This window comes from Xiphophorus hellerii, chromosome 20 (assembly GCF_003331165.1).
Source record: "Xiphophorus hellerii strain 12219 chromosome 20, Xiphophorus_hellerii-4.1, whole genome shotgun sequence".
Taxonomy (NCBI): Eukaryota; Metazoa; Chordata; class Actinopteri; order Cyprinodontiformes; family Poeciliidae; genus Xiphophorus; species Xiphophorus hellerii.
The window spans coordinates 33,018,129-33,037,694 of record NC_045691.1 but is presented as its reverse complement, the minus strand read 5'-3'; the positions used below and the strand labels follow the sequence as shown (position 1 = coordinate 33,037,694).

At 39.3% G+C, this 19,566-nt stretch overlaps 1 protein-coding gene across 2 annotated transcripts in view; it reads left to right on the top strand.

Annotated features, from left to right (window-relative positions):
- Window positions 1-19,566, top strand: part of cntn4 (contactin 4) — a 242,934-nt gene that overhangs the window by 88,319 nt on the left and 135,049 nt on the right. For both annotated transcript variants that reach the window (XM_032549067.1, XM_032549066.1), the window contains exon 3: window positions 9,774-9,906. In XM_032549067.1, coding sequence (XP_032404958.1) covers window positions 9,774-9,906 — 133 coding nt within the window. The remainder of the gene's footprint in view (window positions 1-9,773; window positions 9,907-19,566) is intronic.

Here is a 19,566-nt window from a genome sequence, read left to right as displayed (position 1 = left end):
GTTCTGTGACAAATGGACCCAACGTCACCACAATAACAAATATGCACCGTTTTCTGCTTTGTTCTGTATGGTCCATGATGATTAGGAAAGATGTAGAGGTACTGTAACACTTGAACAAAAAGATTCATATTCATTTATTTTCATTGCCTGTTGAATCTGATGCTTTCACTGTGTAAAGAGAGTGTGGGCTGTGTGAGAATAGTGAGTTTAAATGTTTAAGAAAACCCTGTACCCGCTTTTTTTCTGGTGGATTAATGAACTTTTAAATGTCCCCAATAGCAGAGGAGGGAAGCCGTCTTTGGTTGCTTTGTAACTATGTCAGATGATGCAACAGTGTTGCTATCATCAAACATTATTCTTTTTCTTTTTCCTTTAAAGATGATTTTTGTAAAAAACTAGCATATTAAAATAGGGTGACCAGACGTCCTCTTTTTCCCGGACATGTCCTACTTTTCAGACCTAAAAAGATGTCCGGGGGGAATTTAAAAATCGTCCGGGATTTTGGTGAACTGCCTCAAAACACATTACATAGCTTACAGTGCATTGTAGGGCACTGCGCACGGCGCTGCGTGTCACGTAATCCCTGAGGGCAGCGCACCCCCCCCCCCCCCCCCCCCCCCCCCCCCCCCCCCCGTAAGGGGTTCTGGTTTCACCAACCCCCCCCCCCCCCCCCCTGCAGGTTGTCCAGGTTTTCCCAAAGTCAAATATGGTCACCCTAATTAAAACATCCTTAAATTTTACAAGTTGGGGGGAGCTGCGGGAACATCATGGAGTGAAGACGTGCTTCTCGAGGCTCCGCAAAAGCAGGGACAAAACATTTATTTTAAAGCACACCCCTCTTTATAAATCAGCCTCGCATATGTATATAATGGTGCGCTTCTAATCCCTGGTTCATTTGACACTTTTTTTGGTCGATAAGTCGTTTGTTTTAATAACTTTTTGTAACAGGCCGCGGTCGTCGCCTCGAACCTAGCCAGCGTGCACTAGCTACATAGCGGCCGACCCGGGCCCGAAACGGACTGGTTTGTCACTTTTGGGTTGATCCCTTGTCCCCTGCACGGTGGTACTAGGACTGATATTACTGCGGGCACGGGTGAGCATAAAAGAGTGGTTTCCGTCCTTGGATGGTCCATTGTGCTAAAGCTAATTATTGGTTGCGCTCGCTCGTGTCGCTGAACTGTGACGTCATCGTTTACGCCAACTTTCTTCGGCACTGTTTGGGACCATTTTCGGTTTTAAAGTACTGCGACTCTTGTGAAATGGACAAGAGGGAAACTAAGGGACCTCGTCAGAGACGTGCTGCCGCTGAGACGGGCTCTGGATCGGGCGCGCTCCGGATGGATGAGACGCCGCTGGGGAGCGACGAGCGTGGATCAGATACACCGCTCAGTGAGGCAACATTCATCAAAGCACTGCAAGGTCTGAAGCAAGACATTTGTGATACTTTTGACAAGAGGATCGACTCTCTTACTCTCACATTAAGGTCAGAAATTAAATCCGTGAAGGCTGAGCTTAATGCTAATATAAACTCCATCCAGTCTCTTGTTGAAACTCAGGGAGCCACAATCAAAGAGCTTGAGGTCTCTGCTACCTCTTGCAGTGATGATTTGTCCTCCCTGCAGACCTCTGTATCCGTTTTAGCAGGGGAAGTTAAACAACTACAGGCTAAATGTGAGGATCTGGAGGGGAGGTCAAGGCGTAATAATATTCGTCTCATCGGGCTGGCTGAAGGACTGGAACTGCCCAGTTCTAGAGAATTCGTCTCACAGCTTCTGCGTGACCTTTTGGGATTGGAGGATGTGCCGCTTCTGGACCGAGCTCACAGATCTAGCAGGGAAAAACCTAAAGAAGGAGCTCCACCTCGACCAATTATCATCAGAGTGCATTATTTTCATGTGAAGGAACTGATTCTGCGCCGGGCAGGAGCTGCTGCACCTCTTCTCTATCAGGGCAGGAAAATTTTTATCTTTCCAGACTTTACGTCATCAGTGGCCAAAAAACGCTCACAATTTGGGAATGCCAAACGTCTCCTACACTCGTGCCCTGGCGTTAAGTTTGGTCTGTTCTACCCTGCTGAGTTAAGAATCACACTGCCAAATGGAGTTGTGCGCAAGTTTTCCGACCCCGAAGCTGCCACAGACTTTATTAAGAAACTGGGAGGTGGTGCTCCTTCTGACTAATAACTTTGACTTGGTTTGAGGCTGATGTTCGTTATTTCTGATTTATATTTGTGAAATGGTAACCTAACTGAAGGTTGGTTTTTTTTTTGTTTTTTTTTTGTGATTTCACAAAATGTAGGGGGTGCTTTTAGTACCAGATTTTGTTAATTTTTTTTTTTTTTTCTTACATATTTGATTCTAATCATTTACTTATCTTATTTATGATGTTTTATTTATTTTGTTTAATTTTTAAAATTTATTTTATTTTATAAATATTACTATATTATTATATTATTTATATTTTATTAAATCTCCTTTTTTTTTTTTTTTTTTTTTTTTTCTTTCAAATACCTTTTTAGTTTTTCTATCCTTACTACTGATTTATTTCCTATATATACTTTATTTGTTTATTTATATTTCTGTGTGTGTATGGGTATGTAGATGCATATCTATTTATACACTTAATTAGATAATATAATTTGATCCACTTTTTTTTTTTGTTCCTGCTTTGCACTGGTGGGAGCTTGAGTTCTACTGGGTCCGTGGATGCTTGGGGAGAGGTATCTAGTAGTTAGCAAAAGGGGGTATGCGCGCATCTTGTTTGGGAAGATGCTTCAGCAATCAGGGGTAAGTTCTAACGTTCTTGTTTTGTCGTACTGTATTTCACATGTTATTTGGTCTTTAAGTGCTATCAATGGGTCATTCTTTACACAGATTGATGGATGTCACAAGCTAATTGTGATAATTTACTAAAGGGTCAGGTTTTCAAGTTTTGTAGCTGGAATTGTAAGGGTTTAAATCAACCCATTAAAAGGAGTAAAGTGCTCCATCATTTACAGCATTTGGGTGCTCAAATTGTGTTTTTACAAGAAACCCACTTGAAAATTTCAGATCATTCTAGACTCCGGAAGGGCTGGGTTGGCCAAATGTATCATTCAACTTTTCAAGGTAAATCTCGAGGTGCTGCTATTTTAATTCACAAATCAGTACCATTTGTGTCCTCTAACATTATTACTGATCCTAATGGTAGATACATTATTGTTTGTGGGAGCATCTTTAATACAAAATTAGTTTTGGCTAATGTGTACGCACCGAATTGGGACGATTATAATTTTTTTAGTTCCTTTTTTACCAAAATTCCAGATTTATCTTCACATTTTCTTATCTTGGCTGGCGATTTGAACTGTTGGCTGGGCCCTTTGGATCGGTCATCAAATAATGTTAACAGACAATCACATTCTTCCAAAGTTGTTAATAATTTTCTTAAAGAATTCTCAGTTATTGATGCCTGGCGCTTTCTTAACCCTACTCGTAAAGAATATACATTTTTCTCCCCAGTTCACCATACATACACTCGTATTGATTACATTCTTTTGGACAGCCGACTGATACCGCATATCCGATCTTGTTCTCACAATGCCATTGTAATTTCAGATCATGCTCCTGTGACATTGGACCTGGTGATGGGAGGTGGCTCTCCTTCTGTTGTTCCTTGGCGCTTGAACACACGTCTGTTGTCTGATGATAAGTTTGTTGCCTTTGTTACTTCAAAAATAGACTTCTTCATTGCCACAAATGATACTCCAGGTACATCACCCTCTCTCTTGTGGGAGACTTTTAAGGCTTTTATACGAGGACAGATTATATCCTACAGTAGTTTCGAAACTAAACAGAGAAAGGCAAAGTTGTCAGAACTTACAACTCGAATTCTGCAGTTGGATGAACTATACGCAGCTTCCCCCTCACCCGAGGCATACAATGTTAGGTTGTCTTTACAGGCAGAGTTTGACCGATTGGCATCAGTACAAGTGGAGGAGATGCTTTTGAAGTCGCAGCATGCCCAATATGAATATGGTGACAAGGCCAGTAAACTACTTTCTCACCAACTTCGTAACGCGTCAGCAACACATTTCATCCCACGGATCCAAACTCACAATGGCATTTCTTCGGATCCACAAATAATTAATAACCAGTTCCAAGAATTTTATTCGTCATTATACGTGTCTGAATGTCCATTTGATATTTTGTCTCTGGACTCTTTCTGTGATAACCTTGTTTTTCCTGTATTAGACCGAACTTATAGTCTTAAAATGGAAGAGCCCTTGGCTGTAGAAGAAGTTCTGCGTGCTCTTAATAATATGCAAAGTTCAAAATGCCCAGGACAGGATGGATTTCCTGTCGAATTTTATAAAAAGTTCAGTCTTAAATTGGCTCCCCTCCTACTGAACATGTTTAGGCACTCATTTGAAACTGGAACTCTCCCAGCATCCTTGTTACAGGCTTCTATTTCTTTGATCCTGAAGAAGGATAAAGATCCTTTATCTTGTGGCTCCTATCGCCCAATTTCTCTTTTAAATGTAGACTATAAAATTCTCGCCAAACTTTTAGCCCTCCGTTTAGAAACTGTCTTGCCATCTTTGATCAGTCCTGACCAGACTGGATTTATTAAGGGGAGATATGCCTTCTCCAATGTTAGACGGTTATTTAATGTGCTCTATAACCCCACAGATTCTTGTGAAGCTGAATTTGTGATTAGTCTGGATGCGGAGAAGGCGTTTGACAGGGTGGAGTGGGGTTACCTTTTTTATGTACTTCAACGTTTTGGATTTGGTAATAAGTTTGTTTCATGGATAAAGCTCTTATACACTTCCCCACTTGCCTCTGTCAAAACAAATTCCATTTACTCTAAATACTTTCCTCTTTTCAGAGGCACTAGACAGGGGTGCCCCATGTCCCCATTACTTTTTGCAATAGCTATAGAGCCATTGGCCATCTCACTTAGATCCAATACACATTTAAGTGGGGTCACAAGATCAGGCATTGAACAACGACTTTCCTTGTACGCCGACGACTTGCTTCTCTATATTTCTAAACCAGCCTCTTCAGTCCCTATTGTACTTTCAACTCTTGATCAATTTAGCCGCGTCTCTGGCTATAAACTAAACCTTGGTAAAAGTGAAATTTTTCCATTAAATTCGGTGGCTCGAAAATATTCACTTGCTTCTCTCCCATTTAGGGTTGCCCTTGATGGTTTTACATATTTAGGTGTTAAGGTCAAATGTAAACTTTGCGACCTTTTTAAATTTAACTTTGAGCCGTTGGTGGACAAGGTCAAACAAGACCTAGATAGATGGTCTTTGCTTCATTTATCCGTTGCTGGGAGAATTAATACGATTAAAATGAACGTGCTTCCCAAGTTTTCTTTTCTCTTTCAGTGTGTCCCTGTTTTTATCCCCGTTTCTTTTTTTAGTAAACTGGACCAAATCATCACTGGATTTATTTGGGATCATAAACCCTCTAGAATTCGTAAATCATATCTTAGGAGACCAAAAAGTGTGGGTGGAATGGCATGGCCGGACTTTATGTTTTATTATTGGGCATCCAATATTAGAATTCTTAATTATTGGTTAAAGGCAAATGATTTGGACAGTGCCCCGGCTTGGTTGGATTTGGAAGCCTCATCCTGTATTCGATCGTCTTTGTCTGCTTTAGTTTATGCTCCCAAATTGCTATCAGGAGCTGAAATTCCGAACAACAAAATGGTGAGAGTGACTCTGAAAATTTGGTTTCAGTTCCGCCGCTATTTTAAATTAAACTTTTTTTCTTTACAATCTCCTATCTTCAAGAATCCTTTATTCCGGCCCTCTATGATCGATAATGCTTTCTCCGTTTGGTTCTCTCATGGTATCAAAAGCTTTAGTGACCTCTATGAGGAGGGTACATTTGTCTCCTTTGATCAGCTTTCTGCAAAATTCGACCTCCCAAAGAGCCACTTTTTTCGTTACCTACAGGTCCGAAGTTATGTTAAGGAAAAAACTTCTCTCTTTCCCTCTAAACCTCCTGTTAATAATTTGGATAATCTTCTGTCACCTTCCCCACCGAAAAAGGGTCCTATTTCATGTTTGTATGAGAGATTGTGCTGTCTTCGTGAGTCCCCAATTCTCTCAATCAAAGCGGCATGGGAAGAGGACTTGGGTTTTCTGTTTCCAGATGACTTGTGGGATAGAATTCTTTACCGTGTTCATGGTTCGTCACTGTGTGCCAGACACGGACTAATTCAGTGTAAGGTCCTGCATCGCACTCACTGGACTAAGGCCAGGCTTTCTAAAATATACCCAAACGTTAGTCCGGAATGCGATCGTTGCCATCAAACACCTGCCTCACTGATCCATATGTTTTGGTCATGCCCATCACTAAAGCAATATTGGACAAACATTTTTGCAGCCTTGTCTGAAGTAGCTCATATGTCCATCCAGCCTGATCCACTAACTGCATTGTTTGGTGTACTTTCTGAGACGGTTTCTTTGTCAAGACTTGAGGCTGATCTGGTTTCATTTCTCACTTTGTTGGCGAGGCGTAGAATATTGCTGTGCTGGAAATCAGCTTTACCTCCCTCATTTGAAATCTGGATTAAAGATGCTTTACACTTTAGTAAACTTGATAAGATTAAATTTACCCTACGAGGTTCCACAACTAAATTTTTAAAGATTTGGCAGCCGTTTTTTGATTTTGTTCAGACATTGCCGTCCCGTATGGTGCCCAACTAAATTTTGCTTTTGCCTGACCTTTTTATTTACATTATCATATTATTTATCAAATTATTTATTTTGTCATTAATACCCATTGATGTACCTTTTTCTTAAATCCTTCCCCCCCCCCTTTTTTTTTTTTTTTTTTCTTTTTTCTTTCTTTCACTATTAAGACCTATATTTATATCATTGTACTTTGCACACAAGACTAATGTCTTTTTTATTTCTTCTTCTAACATATCTACTTTTTGTTTTTTCTTGTTTTCTTTTCTTATTCCTCTGGATTTTATTTGGGAAGGCTTATCCATGTGTTCTGTACGACTTATGTTCGGTTCTGTTATAGAAAAAAAGTTTACATATCTTGTTCATATATTTTTGTACATTTTGTATTTTGATGTTAAAACCTAATAAAAAAAAAAAAAAAAAAAAAAAAAAAAAAAAAAAAAAAAATTTTACAAGTTCAATAACAGTTCAGTAACACAGTTTTATAAAAGTGTGTTTAATTTAAATCAGGTTGTTAGCATTGTGTGTGAACATTTACAGTGCAGCCTTTTTTCCTCTGTGGTTTGTTAAACCGGTTTTGCGAAGTGAACGGAGTTTGACCTGCCAGAGAAATAACTGCATCTAATCTAATGGTGCTGTGATAAGCCCAAGTTGAAATGCTGTCATAATTTCATTCTACTTTTTTCTATCTAACAATTAAAAAGAAGAAAAGGCATAGTTGAAAAAAATAAAGGTAAAGCTGATTTTATTACAGGGTGTGGCTTTGTTTAAAAGATACATGTTTAAGGTCAGTCAAGATTACCAAAATATTTGGCAAATGGCAAAAATAATGAGGAAAAAATATTTTATTAGATCATTTTTATTATCTTCTCCAAATTCAAACATATACAATATAATTACTGTACTTGTAAATAATTTAAGAAAGCCAAGATAATTTAATGCCTTTTTAATCTTTTAACGAAATTTTAGTGAAGTAGAGACACACCTGTGGATTTATGTTAAAGCAAAACCACAGAGACACTTCATCCTTGTGTGAAATAAAAAAACCTCATCATTCCATGTTAGCTACATGCTAGTACAGGAGCTCAGCATGTCTGGGCTTCCTGACCACAGACCAGAACGCAGCCTGTTGAATGTGATGGGCAGCCAATCAGAAAGCAAAGTAATGGAAACACATAGAGGAATCTAAAACACAGAAGACAAAACAACTGACCAGGAGGTGCAGAAGTTTGCTGGACGTTGGAGATTTCTTTTTGTGTCGTTTTTAGCTGTTAAAAATAGCCCTGAAACTGTTGTCATTCCTTCTTCCTTGTCGGCCATCTTTGTTTATTCTGAAGTTTGATCTCGAGAGGTTTTGTTTGTGAGTGAAATCTGTCCATGTGTGTTGCGTTGTGTTGTGTACGCTGTGTGGCTATACACTGCACACTATTAAATCTATGATTTTTATCATCATATTTTTTAATCATTATTTTAAAATCTTGCCATGTAAACCAGGCATTAGGCAAAGGAGAAAGTAAAACAATGAAAATAATCTTAGCAAAATAAACAATTTTGATTATCCTAATTGACCTATAAAAATATTCTCAAAGGAAAAACAGAAAAGGTAAGATATCTTTGTAAACGATGTATTTAAATATGTTTCCAAACATATGCCTGCATTTTTGGCTGCATTAAGATGCTGTGTACATTACCATGAATTGAGTTACAAACAGGAGTAAAACAATATCACAAAATATAAAAGTTAAAGTGAGAAGGTCATGAATATGCAAATTATAGTATGACATCATGAAGTGACATTTTGTGCCTAGTTTAGCATGCGCCAGTTAAATTCCCCCGGGAAGAGTTGGCAGGACCAACAGTTATTTAGTATTCTCCAGACAGGATGCCCCTCGCTACACACACACACACACCCACACACACACCCGCTCACCCCCTCACACGCACACACATCATCTTAAAAATACAAAACTCCATGGTTGTGGTCAAGTTAGGTCAGACAAAAGCAGAGATGCAGATATCCGTGTTCACACAGTAATTGGGTTTTACTACATGTCTAAGATATTAGCTTAGACCACCATTAGCTAATTCAATTTTCATAATGAAACACAGACCATGCTGACCATGCTGTCTGTTCCCTTTACTGTCGCATTTCAAACTTTAATTTTATTATTCTGTTAGAATAAGAAAGATGTTGAGCGGCAGCGACAGATGTAATTCTATCAAACTAAAAACAAGCAACAACGTGATTCCTTAAATGTTCGCCATATTCACTTAATCTGAAGTAGTGTTCTTTTTACTTTTTTCTTCATATATTTTAACTTAACCTAGGGGTGCAATAATACATAAAAATCAGTTTGGTGAACACCTGGGTTTTAAAATCACATTGTATTGAGTATTCACACATTCATTCTGTATAACTAGGGAATAAAACAGGCTGAGTAACATAAAGGGGCACTGAAGGGAAAAAAAACCCTTTTCGCCCGCACAAGTTTTTCTTTTTTCTTTTTCTTCAGTCATAGTTACCTGGATTAAATTGAAGCATTTTTTTGTCTGAAATTTTACAATGGTTTTTTGATTGGAATAAATGGTTACAAAACTTTTCAGCAGAAAGACTTTTCTTTTTTTTCGTTTTAAGTTTGTTCAGGCTTATTCTGAGTTGAGTTAAGCAGCCCACATAGGAATCATTTATACTGTCATTTACAGCATAGAGGTTAAACAAAATAAATGCAAGTCATGTGGGCAGATAATCCTAACATCTAATCCAATAAAAGAGAAAAGGACACATAAAACAGGCTAATGACTGTATCTTTCCAGGCCATTGTTCAACCTAAATTAGACTCTATATCCTATTACCACCTAAATAGGTCCTGAAGACACGTCTCACTTCAAATCCTTTCCCTGTGCGCCTGTGAGTCGTGACAGGCACTTTAAATTGATATGCTTTGTCTGCTTGTGGTTTTGCCCTCTGAGAGACTTAAGGCAGCATCATCTGCTTACTGCCACTGACTAATTGGCTGTTTTGCAAACAGGCCGCCACGCAGGTTCATGATCAACCGTGTTGTGTTTCCTTGTGGTCCCTCAGAGAGCGGCGTCCTGCAGAGTCCCGCTTTCACCAAGCAGCCAGGCAGCATCGTGTACCCTGTGGAGACGGTGGGGACCAACAGGGAGGTGGTGTTCAGCTGCGAGGCCCAGGGAAGCCCACCTCCCACGTACCGGTGAGTCTCACACCGAGGCGCCTCCGATCCTCCGTTGTCACTGGCTGGCTATCCTGACGCTCCAAATATCAACACACTGCTCACAAATGTCTCTTCCTTCACATTTGTTCATCTCCGAATAGCAATAAAAAGAAACTAATGGAAAATGAAGTAGTCATAAAACCTGCAGCAGACTCAGACAGTGTCTGAACTCCTCAGGCTGGCAGACAGATCACGTCTTTACCCATTAACTGCTGCCGCCCAACACGTTACAGCTTTTCTTTTCCCGTCAAAAACAAACCGGATGACCGGGCAAGTCTGTTTTTTTGTTTGTTTTTTTACCACTAACGCTTGCCAAGACAATAAGTTTATCTGAGAAAAAACATTTTAGAAACTCTGCTGCAAAAGAAATGCTTGTACTTTTTTCCATGTTTTGCCACATTGTAACCTCAAACATCAACACATTAAAATGTGTGGGAGCTTTTTAGGCAGACTAGACGAGGATCATTTGTAAGCACTGTGAGAATGCAGCTAACCGTTAGCTACTAATGCATTAACTGCTAATGATGCTAAAGTTAGCATTTGCTTTTCTGTTCTTTAAGTAGCCTGGACTTTTTTGGAATGGATATTCTAAACTGAATAGAAAAATCTTTAAAACACAGTTTGAGATTAGCAAGTTCTTCTAATTGGAAAAGTTGTAAAAACATGTTTTTTTTATTTACTTTTTGAACATCTTAGAAAACGAAAAGCATAGAAACAAAATATCTTCAAGTCGAAGCAGTTCAGCTGAACTTTTTGACACTGATTAGATTCTTTTGAGACAGTGTGTAACTCATAAAACAAATTCCTAAACAAATTAGATTTTTAGTTTTCAATCAAAACATTCTCATTTCAGTATCTATCACTAGCTCCTTTGGCGTGGGAAACAGTGTGCTTAACAGTTTGGCTGAAAAGAAAATGCAGATTTTTATAATTGGTTAATAACCAATTTTTCAGCATTGACAAGCTGAAAAATATGCCTGTATTGTTTCAAATTACTCTAACCAAAGACATTCAGATCAGAGCTTAAGTTATTGAAAATGATTACCCATCACTTATTAAGGGTAGTAAGCCAACTTAGTCAAGGTGTTATTTGTTATTCCACAATGTCTGTGGATTAAATCATGAAGAAATCTCAAAAGTCACAAAAAGTCTTGACTTTTAGGCAGGTTTTGAAGATGGTGTATCAGTATGTACATGAAGAATAGGAACATTTGCCAGAGCACACAGGGGAAAAAAACACTACATTTCTGAGAACATTAGTGATTTATGTTGCTTTGTAAATTATAGTTAAAGTCATGAAGAAACCAGCCCAGGCTTTAAGTAGCAATTTGGGAAATTTTAAAATAGTAATTAACACAAACAAAATATATTTATCAGTTGTAAAAGTACTTAGACAAATCCTGGAACAGATTTAGTTAGTTGTGATTATCTGCAGAGTGGACGACAGTTATCCCTGCAATGTAGTGGCTTCTGGACAAACATTTCCAAACCTCTTAATATGGAAAGTCTGAGATGTTTTTTTTTTATCTCTATCTTCTCTCTTCATTTCTATATCTGTCTTTATTAATCTGTCCCTCTCCTTTTCTTTCTTTATCTCATCTTTTATCTGTTTCTGCCTCCACCTTTCAGTCCTTATCTACTCCATCTTTCTCTCCCTCTATCTTGTACATTATGTATTTACCTACCAGGCTCAGTCTTGTACAGCCAGGTGGGAGTTTTTCCCCCCAGCAGCCAAGCCAGGTCAAATTTGGCTGGATTGCTTCGTGTCCGGTGCAGGGCATGAAGCAGTCGAGCTGTTCTGTATAATTAATTATACGCCGTATGTATCAGAAGGAGAGCCACTCCTGCTGCTACTCGCTCCAGAGGAGGTGCTGTTAGTAAGGACATAGTGAGGATGGATGTAACTTGAACACTCACCAATACTACATGCTGCCATCTCCCTGGGGGGCGGGGCTATGCTCATTTAAACTTATTTTACTTTCTTTCTTTTCAGCTCAGGGAAGTTGAGTTAAGTAAGATGATAATAATATTTACAGCTAAATGTGTTATTAGAGACTTCCATGTTTAAATTGGAAGGAAATGTTAGCATGTCACATTTTACAGTTGATTTGGGGAGGTGGACATTTGTTGTCATTAGGGATAAATGCGTGAGGGTTTTTAAGAACATCTTGCGGGTTAAATTTAACTGATCGAAACCTCCAGGATCCCTGAATGTCGGAGCCATTTCCCCAGTAATTAGATTAGGTTTGTATGGTTCTCATTATCATAAGCTTCCTCAATTCTTTTTTGCTTTACTGTGGAGCTAATGGCTGCAAAGCAGAAAAACTGTCCATGTGCCGTAATATCATGCAGAGTATATTTTAATTATGCCCTTGGATTCAGCTTTCCATTCAGCGTGAATGAAAACGCTCTGGGCTTTGTTTCCTGATGAGGCAAACAAGACAGTCTTGGCTTGTTAGCTGCAGCTCGGAAAAAGACTTACACATCCTCTCGAATCATGCCTGACCCGATCAGGATCAGAAAAATGCATCTTGTGGATTGTGTTTGTGATGATTTGTTTTTTTTTTGACCCCCTGCTGAAAACATGTGTTGTGTGTTTGTAGCTTAGGAGCACATGTTAAGAGCCGCATGCATTCACCCAGTTCAAAGTCTTTCTTCTCTCTTTATTCCTCCCTAACGTGGACCAATAGTGGAGTGAATGCGTGCTGTGTTGTGTTTTGTTCAGGTAAAGTTCAAGTCAATCATGTTTGCTTTCAGAAATGACCAGGGTGAGATTTGAAAGGATTGGTACGTTTATTGCTCGGGACTTAGCCAGCTTACAGGTTGACCTCATCAGCCGTTTCCTTTCAGGGTGGCCTTCCTTCCAGACCTGCTGCTGCCTCCCAAACGTGTTACAACAAGCAAATGAGAGCGAAGGCACACTCAGCGTTCGTTAATCGTCCTCATTCACCAGGAAGCCGTGACAAAGCTCTACTCAAAAAAGATTAACCAGAATTTTCACACACCTGTCGTCAGTTAAAGAAAGCCTGAGTAAACATGAGAAGCAGGTTTAAAATTATTTCATTAATTATGGGAAAATTGCTATCGTTTTTTTTCTATTTAATTTTTATTGGTATTACAATAAATTTGTACATGTATTATGTACATTGTTTAGTCTTTGACATTTATGGTAAAACAACAAGAAGAAGAAAAATCACAAAACAAATTAATGAAAAGGAGAAAAGGAACAAAAATATATCAAAACTCGGGGGGAGGAGATAATTATTTTCAAACAAAATCTGATTTTACTGCTTTTATATAAACAATGTGTTCAATACAAATCAATCCAGGTTTGCTTCTCCCTAACATGTGCATCATGTCCATCCAGTTCTCCTTATTTGGTGTTTCTTCCTTTGAACCATTTTCTCATTATTCTCCTTTGTGATCCTCTGGGCCAGTCCACTGGAGACCGTGACTAAGTGTTTTCCCAACTATAGAAACTTAAGTGTGGTTAACAGCATCTCCACCAGAACAGCAAAACAGTTCCCATTTATAAACCGTGGCTCACTACTGAGCTGGAGCAACTGGTACATAAGAGAAAAAGAGCAAGCAGAGAGGGAGACAGGGAATTGTAGAAGACTTTATAAAAGAAATTTAAAGTGAAGATCAGAAACAGCAGTAAAAGCGACGTGTGGTCAGTGATGAAGGTCATAGGCTTCAGTCAGGAGGAGGATCAGATCAATGGAGGTCTGGACATTGAAGACAATTTGATGCCTTAAGAATCTGCTGGACTAAAGACCTCATAATATGTGAGCTTGTATGTCTGACTAGGTGATCAGCAGCAGAGGAACCCCACAGAGGATTGTCATCTCACAATTCATTTTCACTCTGTACACCTCTGACTACTAGAAAATTCAGACTTCCTGTCATCTGCAGAAATACTCAGATAACTGCAGATACGGCAGCACACCTGCTTGCACACGTCGCTCCACTTCTACTTGAAGTAGCTCATATAAGGCCGCTGCCATCCGGCCTCTCGCTGCCAGTGGGATCCAGTCATGGATGGAATTTCAACCACATCACTGCGTTCTGCTGGATTACACAAAATAACTGGCCAGATCTGTCCACTGTCAAGCTCCTTTACTCTCATCATATTTAGTTGTTGGTGTGATTAAACGTCATAAGTACACACAGTATGTGGAGAAAACCCAGTGGAGAATTAAACCTGGATAGAACATGTTGTTGAAGAAGTCTCCTCACATTATTCAGATTTACAAGCCAGCTCATTTGTTTTTCATTAGAGAAGTTTTGAGAGATATTAAGCATCTAAATAAAATTTAAAAAATGGAAAAATTTAATTTTTAAAATCAAACACTTGAAGAATGTGTAAATAAAATCTTAGTAGAATCACAAAAATCTGTTCTTTGAATTTCACATAAAGGGAGTGGACCGCTAGAAAAGCAGGAAGTGGACTATAGTGCAGGGAATTCTGGGTAATTACAACCAAAGAAGGAGTGAAAGTCTAGCGCTGGTCGGAGAAATGGCTCATGGTTTTTTATTATACAGCTGCTGAAATCTGACAGCACTCCATTTTTATTTATATTTTGTGAAGAAGGAAGTTATGTTCAAAGTCTTCTTCAAAGGTTTTTGTGTCATTTCCTTCAGTGGTTAACTGAATCTGGCTGAACTGGATTTATTTAGTGAAAACAGGTTTTTATTTATTTATTTGTAGTTAATCTTGAAAATCGTGTATCATTTGCCTTCCATTTCACAATTGTGTACTTTGTGTTGGTCAATGATCCAGTGCCAACAAAATAAATACATTTTTGTAGTTAATGAAGTCAGATCAAACCCCAGGAGAATCTCTTTCTGCCATTCAGCCCAGTTATTTGTGCCTGTGTGTCACCATGGCTACGAGCATTCAAACTACAACTTGACTGTCTGTCTGAGGACAGATGTAGTTCACCACACTGTACCACTGATTCATAAACCACAGCGCGTCTGTCAGTAAGACCAGCCATGTCCTGATCTGCTGTACTTCCTGTGCTTCCAAATCCACAAAGTGTTTGCTATTGTATTGTAATTTTAACATAATTCTTTTCATTTCTGCCTTTCCATCTCTCTACTTTTTTATGGGTGTAATTCATTTTGATTAGATGGATGCGGTGTTAGCAATTTCTTCTGCTGCAGTGGAGACCTGAGAGAACCACAAACTAATCCTCGCTGCTTGACGTCCTCATTTCGCCTCGTTTTGCAAAAAAATCTGCCGTAAGCAGATTAACGCCTCAAACTCAGGGTGTAAGCTTTCTGTTTGTAATGATTTTTGTCAGATGATGGATTCAAAGACCTTTGCAGGAAAAAAAAAACTGAGTAGTAGTGAAGCAAATTATTCTACAAGAAACACTAACACAGCTCTAAACCAGGGCAGATGGCTCAGAGCATCTCGCATTCAAGGTGGAGAGTCAGTGGGATTTTTTTTGTTGTGCTTAAATTTTTCTTAATAGACTCTCATTTCAGTTTAGGTTTGCTGTGTTTCTCAATAGTGTAAACACCTGTTACTGTGACAGGTGTGTTGTGTTTGACATCATGGTAAATCCTTGAACCCTTTATTGTTGAATTTATCACATACAATTCAAATGAAAAACATAAATGTGTAAGAAAAAGTGATAAAGTAAAAAAATAAAAAAGTTGCAATATCCTTGTTGAATTAGTGCAATTTATTCAATTCAGTTTATTTACGGTACGCCAATTCACAAAACGTCAACACAAGTCATTTCACAAAAAAATAGTTATTTCAATCCAATCATGCATACGTTCCAGTTGATCCCAGGTACCAAACAATGCAGGCAAGTTCAGTTTATTATTCAAACTGATTAGAAAAAGTTTCTATCTTAGGAAATCCAGCAGCTTGCACCGAGCAAAGGCAAAATTGGAGAGTAGCAGGAGAATGTAGCAGAGCAAGGAGAAGTCGTCGGTTTGGTCCTGGTTTGCACCTGGCAGCCAGACTGAAACAACGTAGTAAACAAATGGATTTGGATGTGATGAATATTAGTGATTTACAGATTAAGTACATACTGTTGTACAGCAGAACATTTGAATAACACTTTATGTGTCAAATTGGGCATTTTGGAAACCTTGCCTAAACTCTGTATTATATGTCATAACCTCTATTGTTCTTCTGTTTCATTTAATGGGGATACATTTATGCAGAGATAATGCTAACATATTATGCTACAATTTGAAAAACCTTTGGAGTTCCTGTACAATCATTCTCAGAGGAAAAGAGTTTTGTAAAAACCAACTTTGTCTCATTTCTACTGTGCACTAGCTTTGTTAACCTTTTCCCAGTAATGCATAGACTGATATTTCCCAATACTTGCAAATCTTTCAAGTCTTCCCTTTACTAGGACATGAAATGTTTTCAGATAGACTTTGTGGTTGCAGAAATATACACATTTTATCATGGGAATGCAATCTTTCAAACAGAGAAATAAATCTAGACTTAATCATCAAATGTAATCCTATCACAATAAAAGCTGTGCCATGGGGCCTTAATTTAGTGTTAGAACTAGTCATTAGCAGTAACCTCAATAGTTGTATCTTATTAGACGAGATACAAAGCACTGCACTGACATTTTCTCTTCATACCAAGTAAACAAAATACAGCCAGATTAACATTTGGGCTTTGGTGACAGCTGTTTCTGAGCAGCCAATCAGGTGCAAGACATAAAATACTCTTTCATACAACAGGGTTTCGAGCTAAAATCCATCTCCTTTAACTCTCATAATACAGTGGACACCTGCCTGTTGGTGGCTTGGTGTTGGCAGATTCATTTTTTTTATGGATCAAAACTGCTTAATTTTTTACTGAGCATATCTTAAATATTCACAGAAAATTGCAGCTTGGAGAGCTGTAACATCCAGGCTCAATACTTCATGGCGTTTGGCTGGCGTTTGCAAGACAGTCAGTCCAGGAGCTCCATTCATTTTTATTGGTACTAATTGTGTTTAAACCCAAGAGTAGAAATAAGGTAGACTGTAGATGTCTACCTGCAGAAGTGCCAAGATGATTTCCACTGTGCATATTGATGAATATTCAGATATATTTGGTGTTTGAATGACTAAAATAGACATTTATGGGTGTTCTTAGGAGGGGTCTCAAGTATTGTCGTACTTTTGCTTTTTACAGGCAGCTGTGGTCCTTAACCCCCAAGTCTACCAGGGATCACGGTAGTCAGGTATTCTTAGTCCACCAGGCAGAGTCACGTCACATCACCCAGTCAGTGTTTCATTAGACAATCTCCTCTTTGACAAGAAAAATCCTGTGTCCTGTCTCAGTATCGCAAGATCTTACACCAGGAGATCTTTGATTCAGTATTAGCATTCAGTCCGGTTGTGAAACTGATTAACCTGAAATAAAGTTCAGGATCTTTCTCAAGTTTGCTCAGAAGGCCATGGGCAAGAGCTGTCCTCAAACCCTCGAGATCTGGGGGAACTTTTGGTCCAAATGTGCAAATTGTGTAAGTCAGGTTGACCTAAAAACCTTGAGATTCTGACAGATTAATACTTAAAAAATAATAAATTCTCAAAATTTCCCACCAAAAGTCCTTCAAAAAGTTAGCAATTTAGCAACACATTTATTTGTTATTTTTTTAACCTACACAGTATTTATGGGATGTTAAATGTAAAAATGTTGTTTTGAAAGCCCTTCATTTTGTACCGGGTACATGGAGTTTTAGTATTTACTGTGGATGTAACTACTGGGACAACGCATCAAAGTATCTAAAGAACCAGGACCGAACAGACCGGGCAGCAGTCGAAGCCAGATGGTGTGGTATTTTGCCACAGTTGTACACAGCCTGTTGTTGCATGATTGTATAAAGCATGTGCCTAACAAATGGGACTGCAGTCCTGGCCCGGCTTGCCGTTATAAATCACTGTAAACAGAATTATTAAATTTCTCTCTTCAACATGTGTTTGATGTGTTCCTCTGCTTGGCTTCCCATGGAAGACACACAGCTGACTGCGTCTGGCGGTTCAAAGATCCGCCCCATGCTGCGCCGCGCGCTAACTCGTTCTGGAGTGGAAATGTCCTCGAGTTTCACAGAAAGTCTGAACATCGCTGAATAATGAATGCTATGGAAGTGAGAAGACTTGTTATTGGGGCTCTGCAATTTTGCTACAAAGGGGACAATAGCAGCTTTTTTGTGGGTAGTTATATTTAACCATGGCCGACACGGACGCACGCTACATGGAGCGTTTGGGGATTGACAACGCCCTCTCTCCCCCCACTGAGTTAATTCTCATTAATTGGAGAGTAGTAGGAGAATGTAGCAGAGCATTCTCTGGAGCGACTGATCCCGCTCCAGTGCGAAGCGTGATCACCTCCCGAGATAAATCAAATAATTTTCTGAGGCCTAATTGCCATAACCGTCCTCTCCAATGTTTTAGAAAGAGTCGGATAAAGCGTTGAAGTTGACGACCGGCGAAGAAAATCTCTTGCAGCATTTGGCTTTTCAAGCTGTCACCGATTAAACTGTTTATCTTCTGATACAATGCCGCCTTACTCTGAGCAATTACAGCTGTGTAAAAGGCTGCTTCCGTATTAGATGGAAATCCTTTTCAAAGAGAAAGCGAGACTCCTCTCTGTGTGTCACCTGCTCCTTCCGCTTCCCGCCCGCTTTGCCGCTGTTTTCAGGTCGCAAGGTGTTTGTTTGGCTCGGAAAATATCTTGATTTCTTTCTGTTTGCTGCAAATGAATCGCTGCTGCGGTCCTGTGGGAAAGCAGCCCTCTCTCCCGCAGGCTCTTCTCTATTTTGTGTGGTAATAAGGCTCTCGAGAGCGTGCACTTACTTATGACGGAACTGGAGAAAGGCCATAAAAGACCATTGTGCTGCACATTTTGCCTATTAAAAGAGAGACGTCTGTAGCGGCGCCGTGTGAGTGTGGCCGCGCTCCGGCCCGCAAGAATTCTGCTGTTTTTGAGACATTTGATTGCAGAGAGGCGGGCAGGCAGCACTCGTCTGACATTGTTTTTCGTGTAATCAGCTCCCGCTCGTGCTTTCTATGCCCCACTCCTGCTCTACAGGCGGCCACGGACATGGCACCAAAAATAGCTGATTTTCTGCAACCCAAGTGACAGATTAGGTCTATTATGCACTGCCTTACTAAGGTATTCATCAGGTTTGTTGGAGAACATTAGAGAACAAGACCAAAGGAACGCAGCAAACAGGTCAGTGAGAAAGTTGAGAAGTTTAAAGTAGAGGCTCACAGTCACCTTGGAGGAGCTGCAGAGATCCAGAGCTCAGGTGGGAGAATGTGTTGACAGGTCAGTCGTTAAGCCTGGACAAGAAAAACAAGAGTTTTTTTTAACTTTTTGTAGTTGAAGGCAATTGGAACAAGATCAGAGTTCATCCTGCACAGGGCATTTGAAAATCTTAATGTTAGTATCAATTTCAACTTTATTTATACATCACTTTGTAAGAGACACATTGCACCAAACTATTGCACATCAAGAACAGTGAAATAATTGATATCAGTGATAATAAAAAACTATTCACAAGAACCTTACTTCCAGAGCTGCTGAGAAATCTGCATAGGGACCTCCCACAATGTCATTAGCCTTATGATGTAAGAGTGCACAATAATGAGCAGTTAATG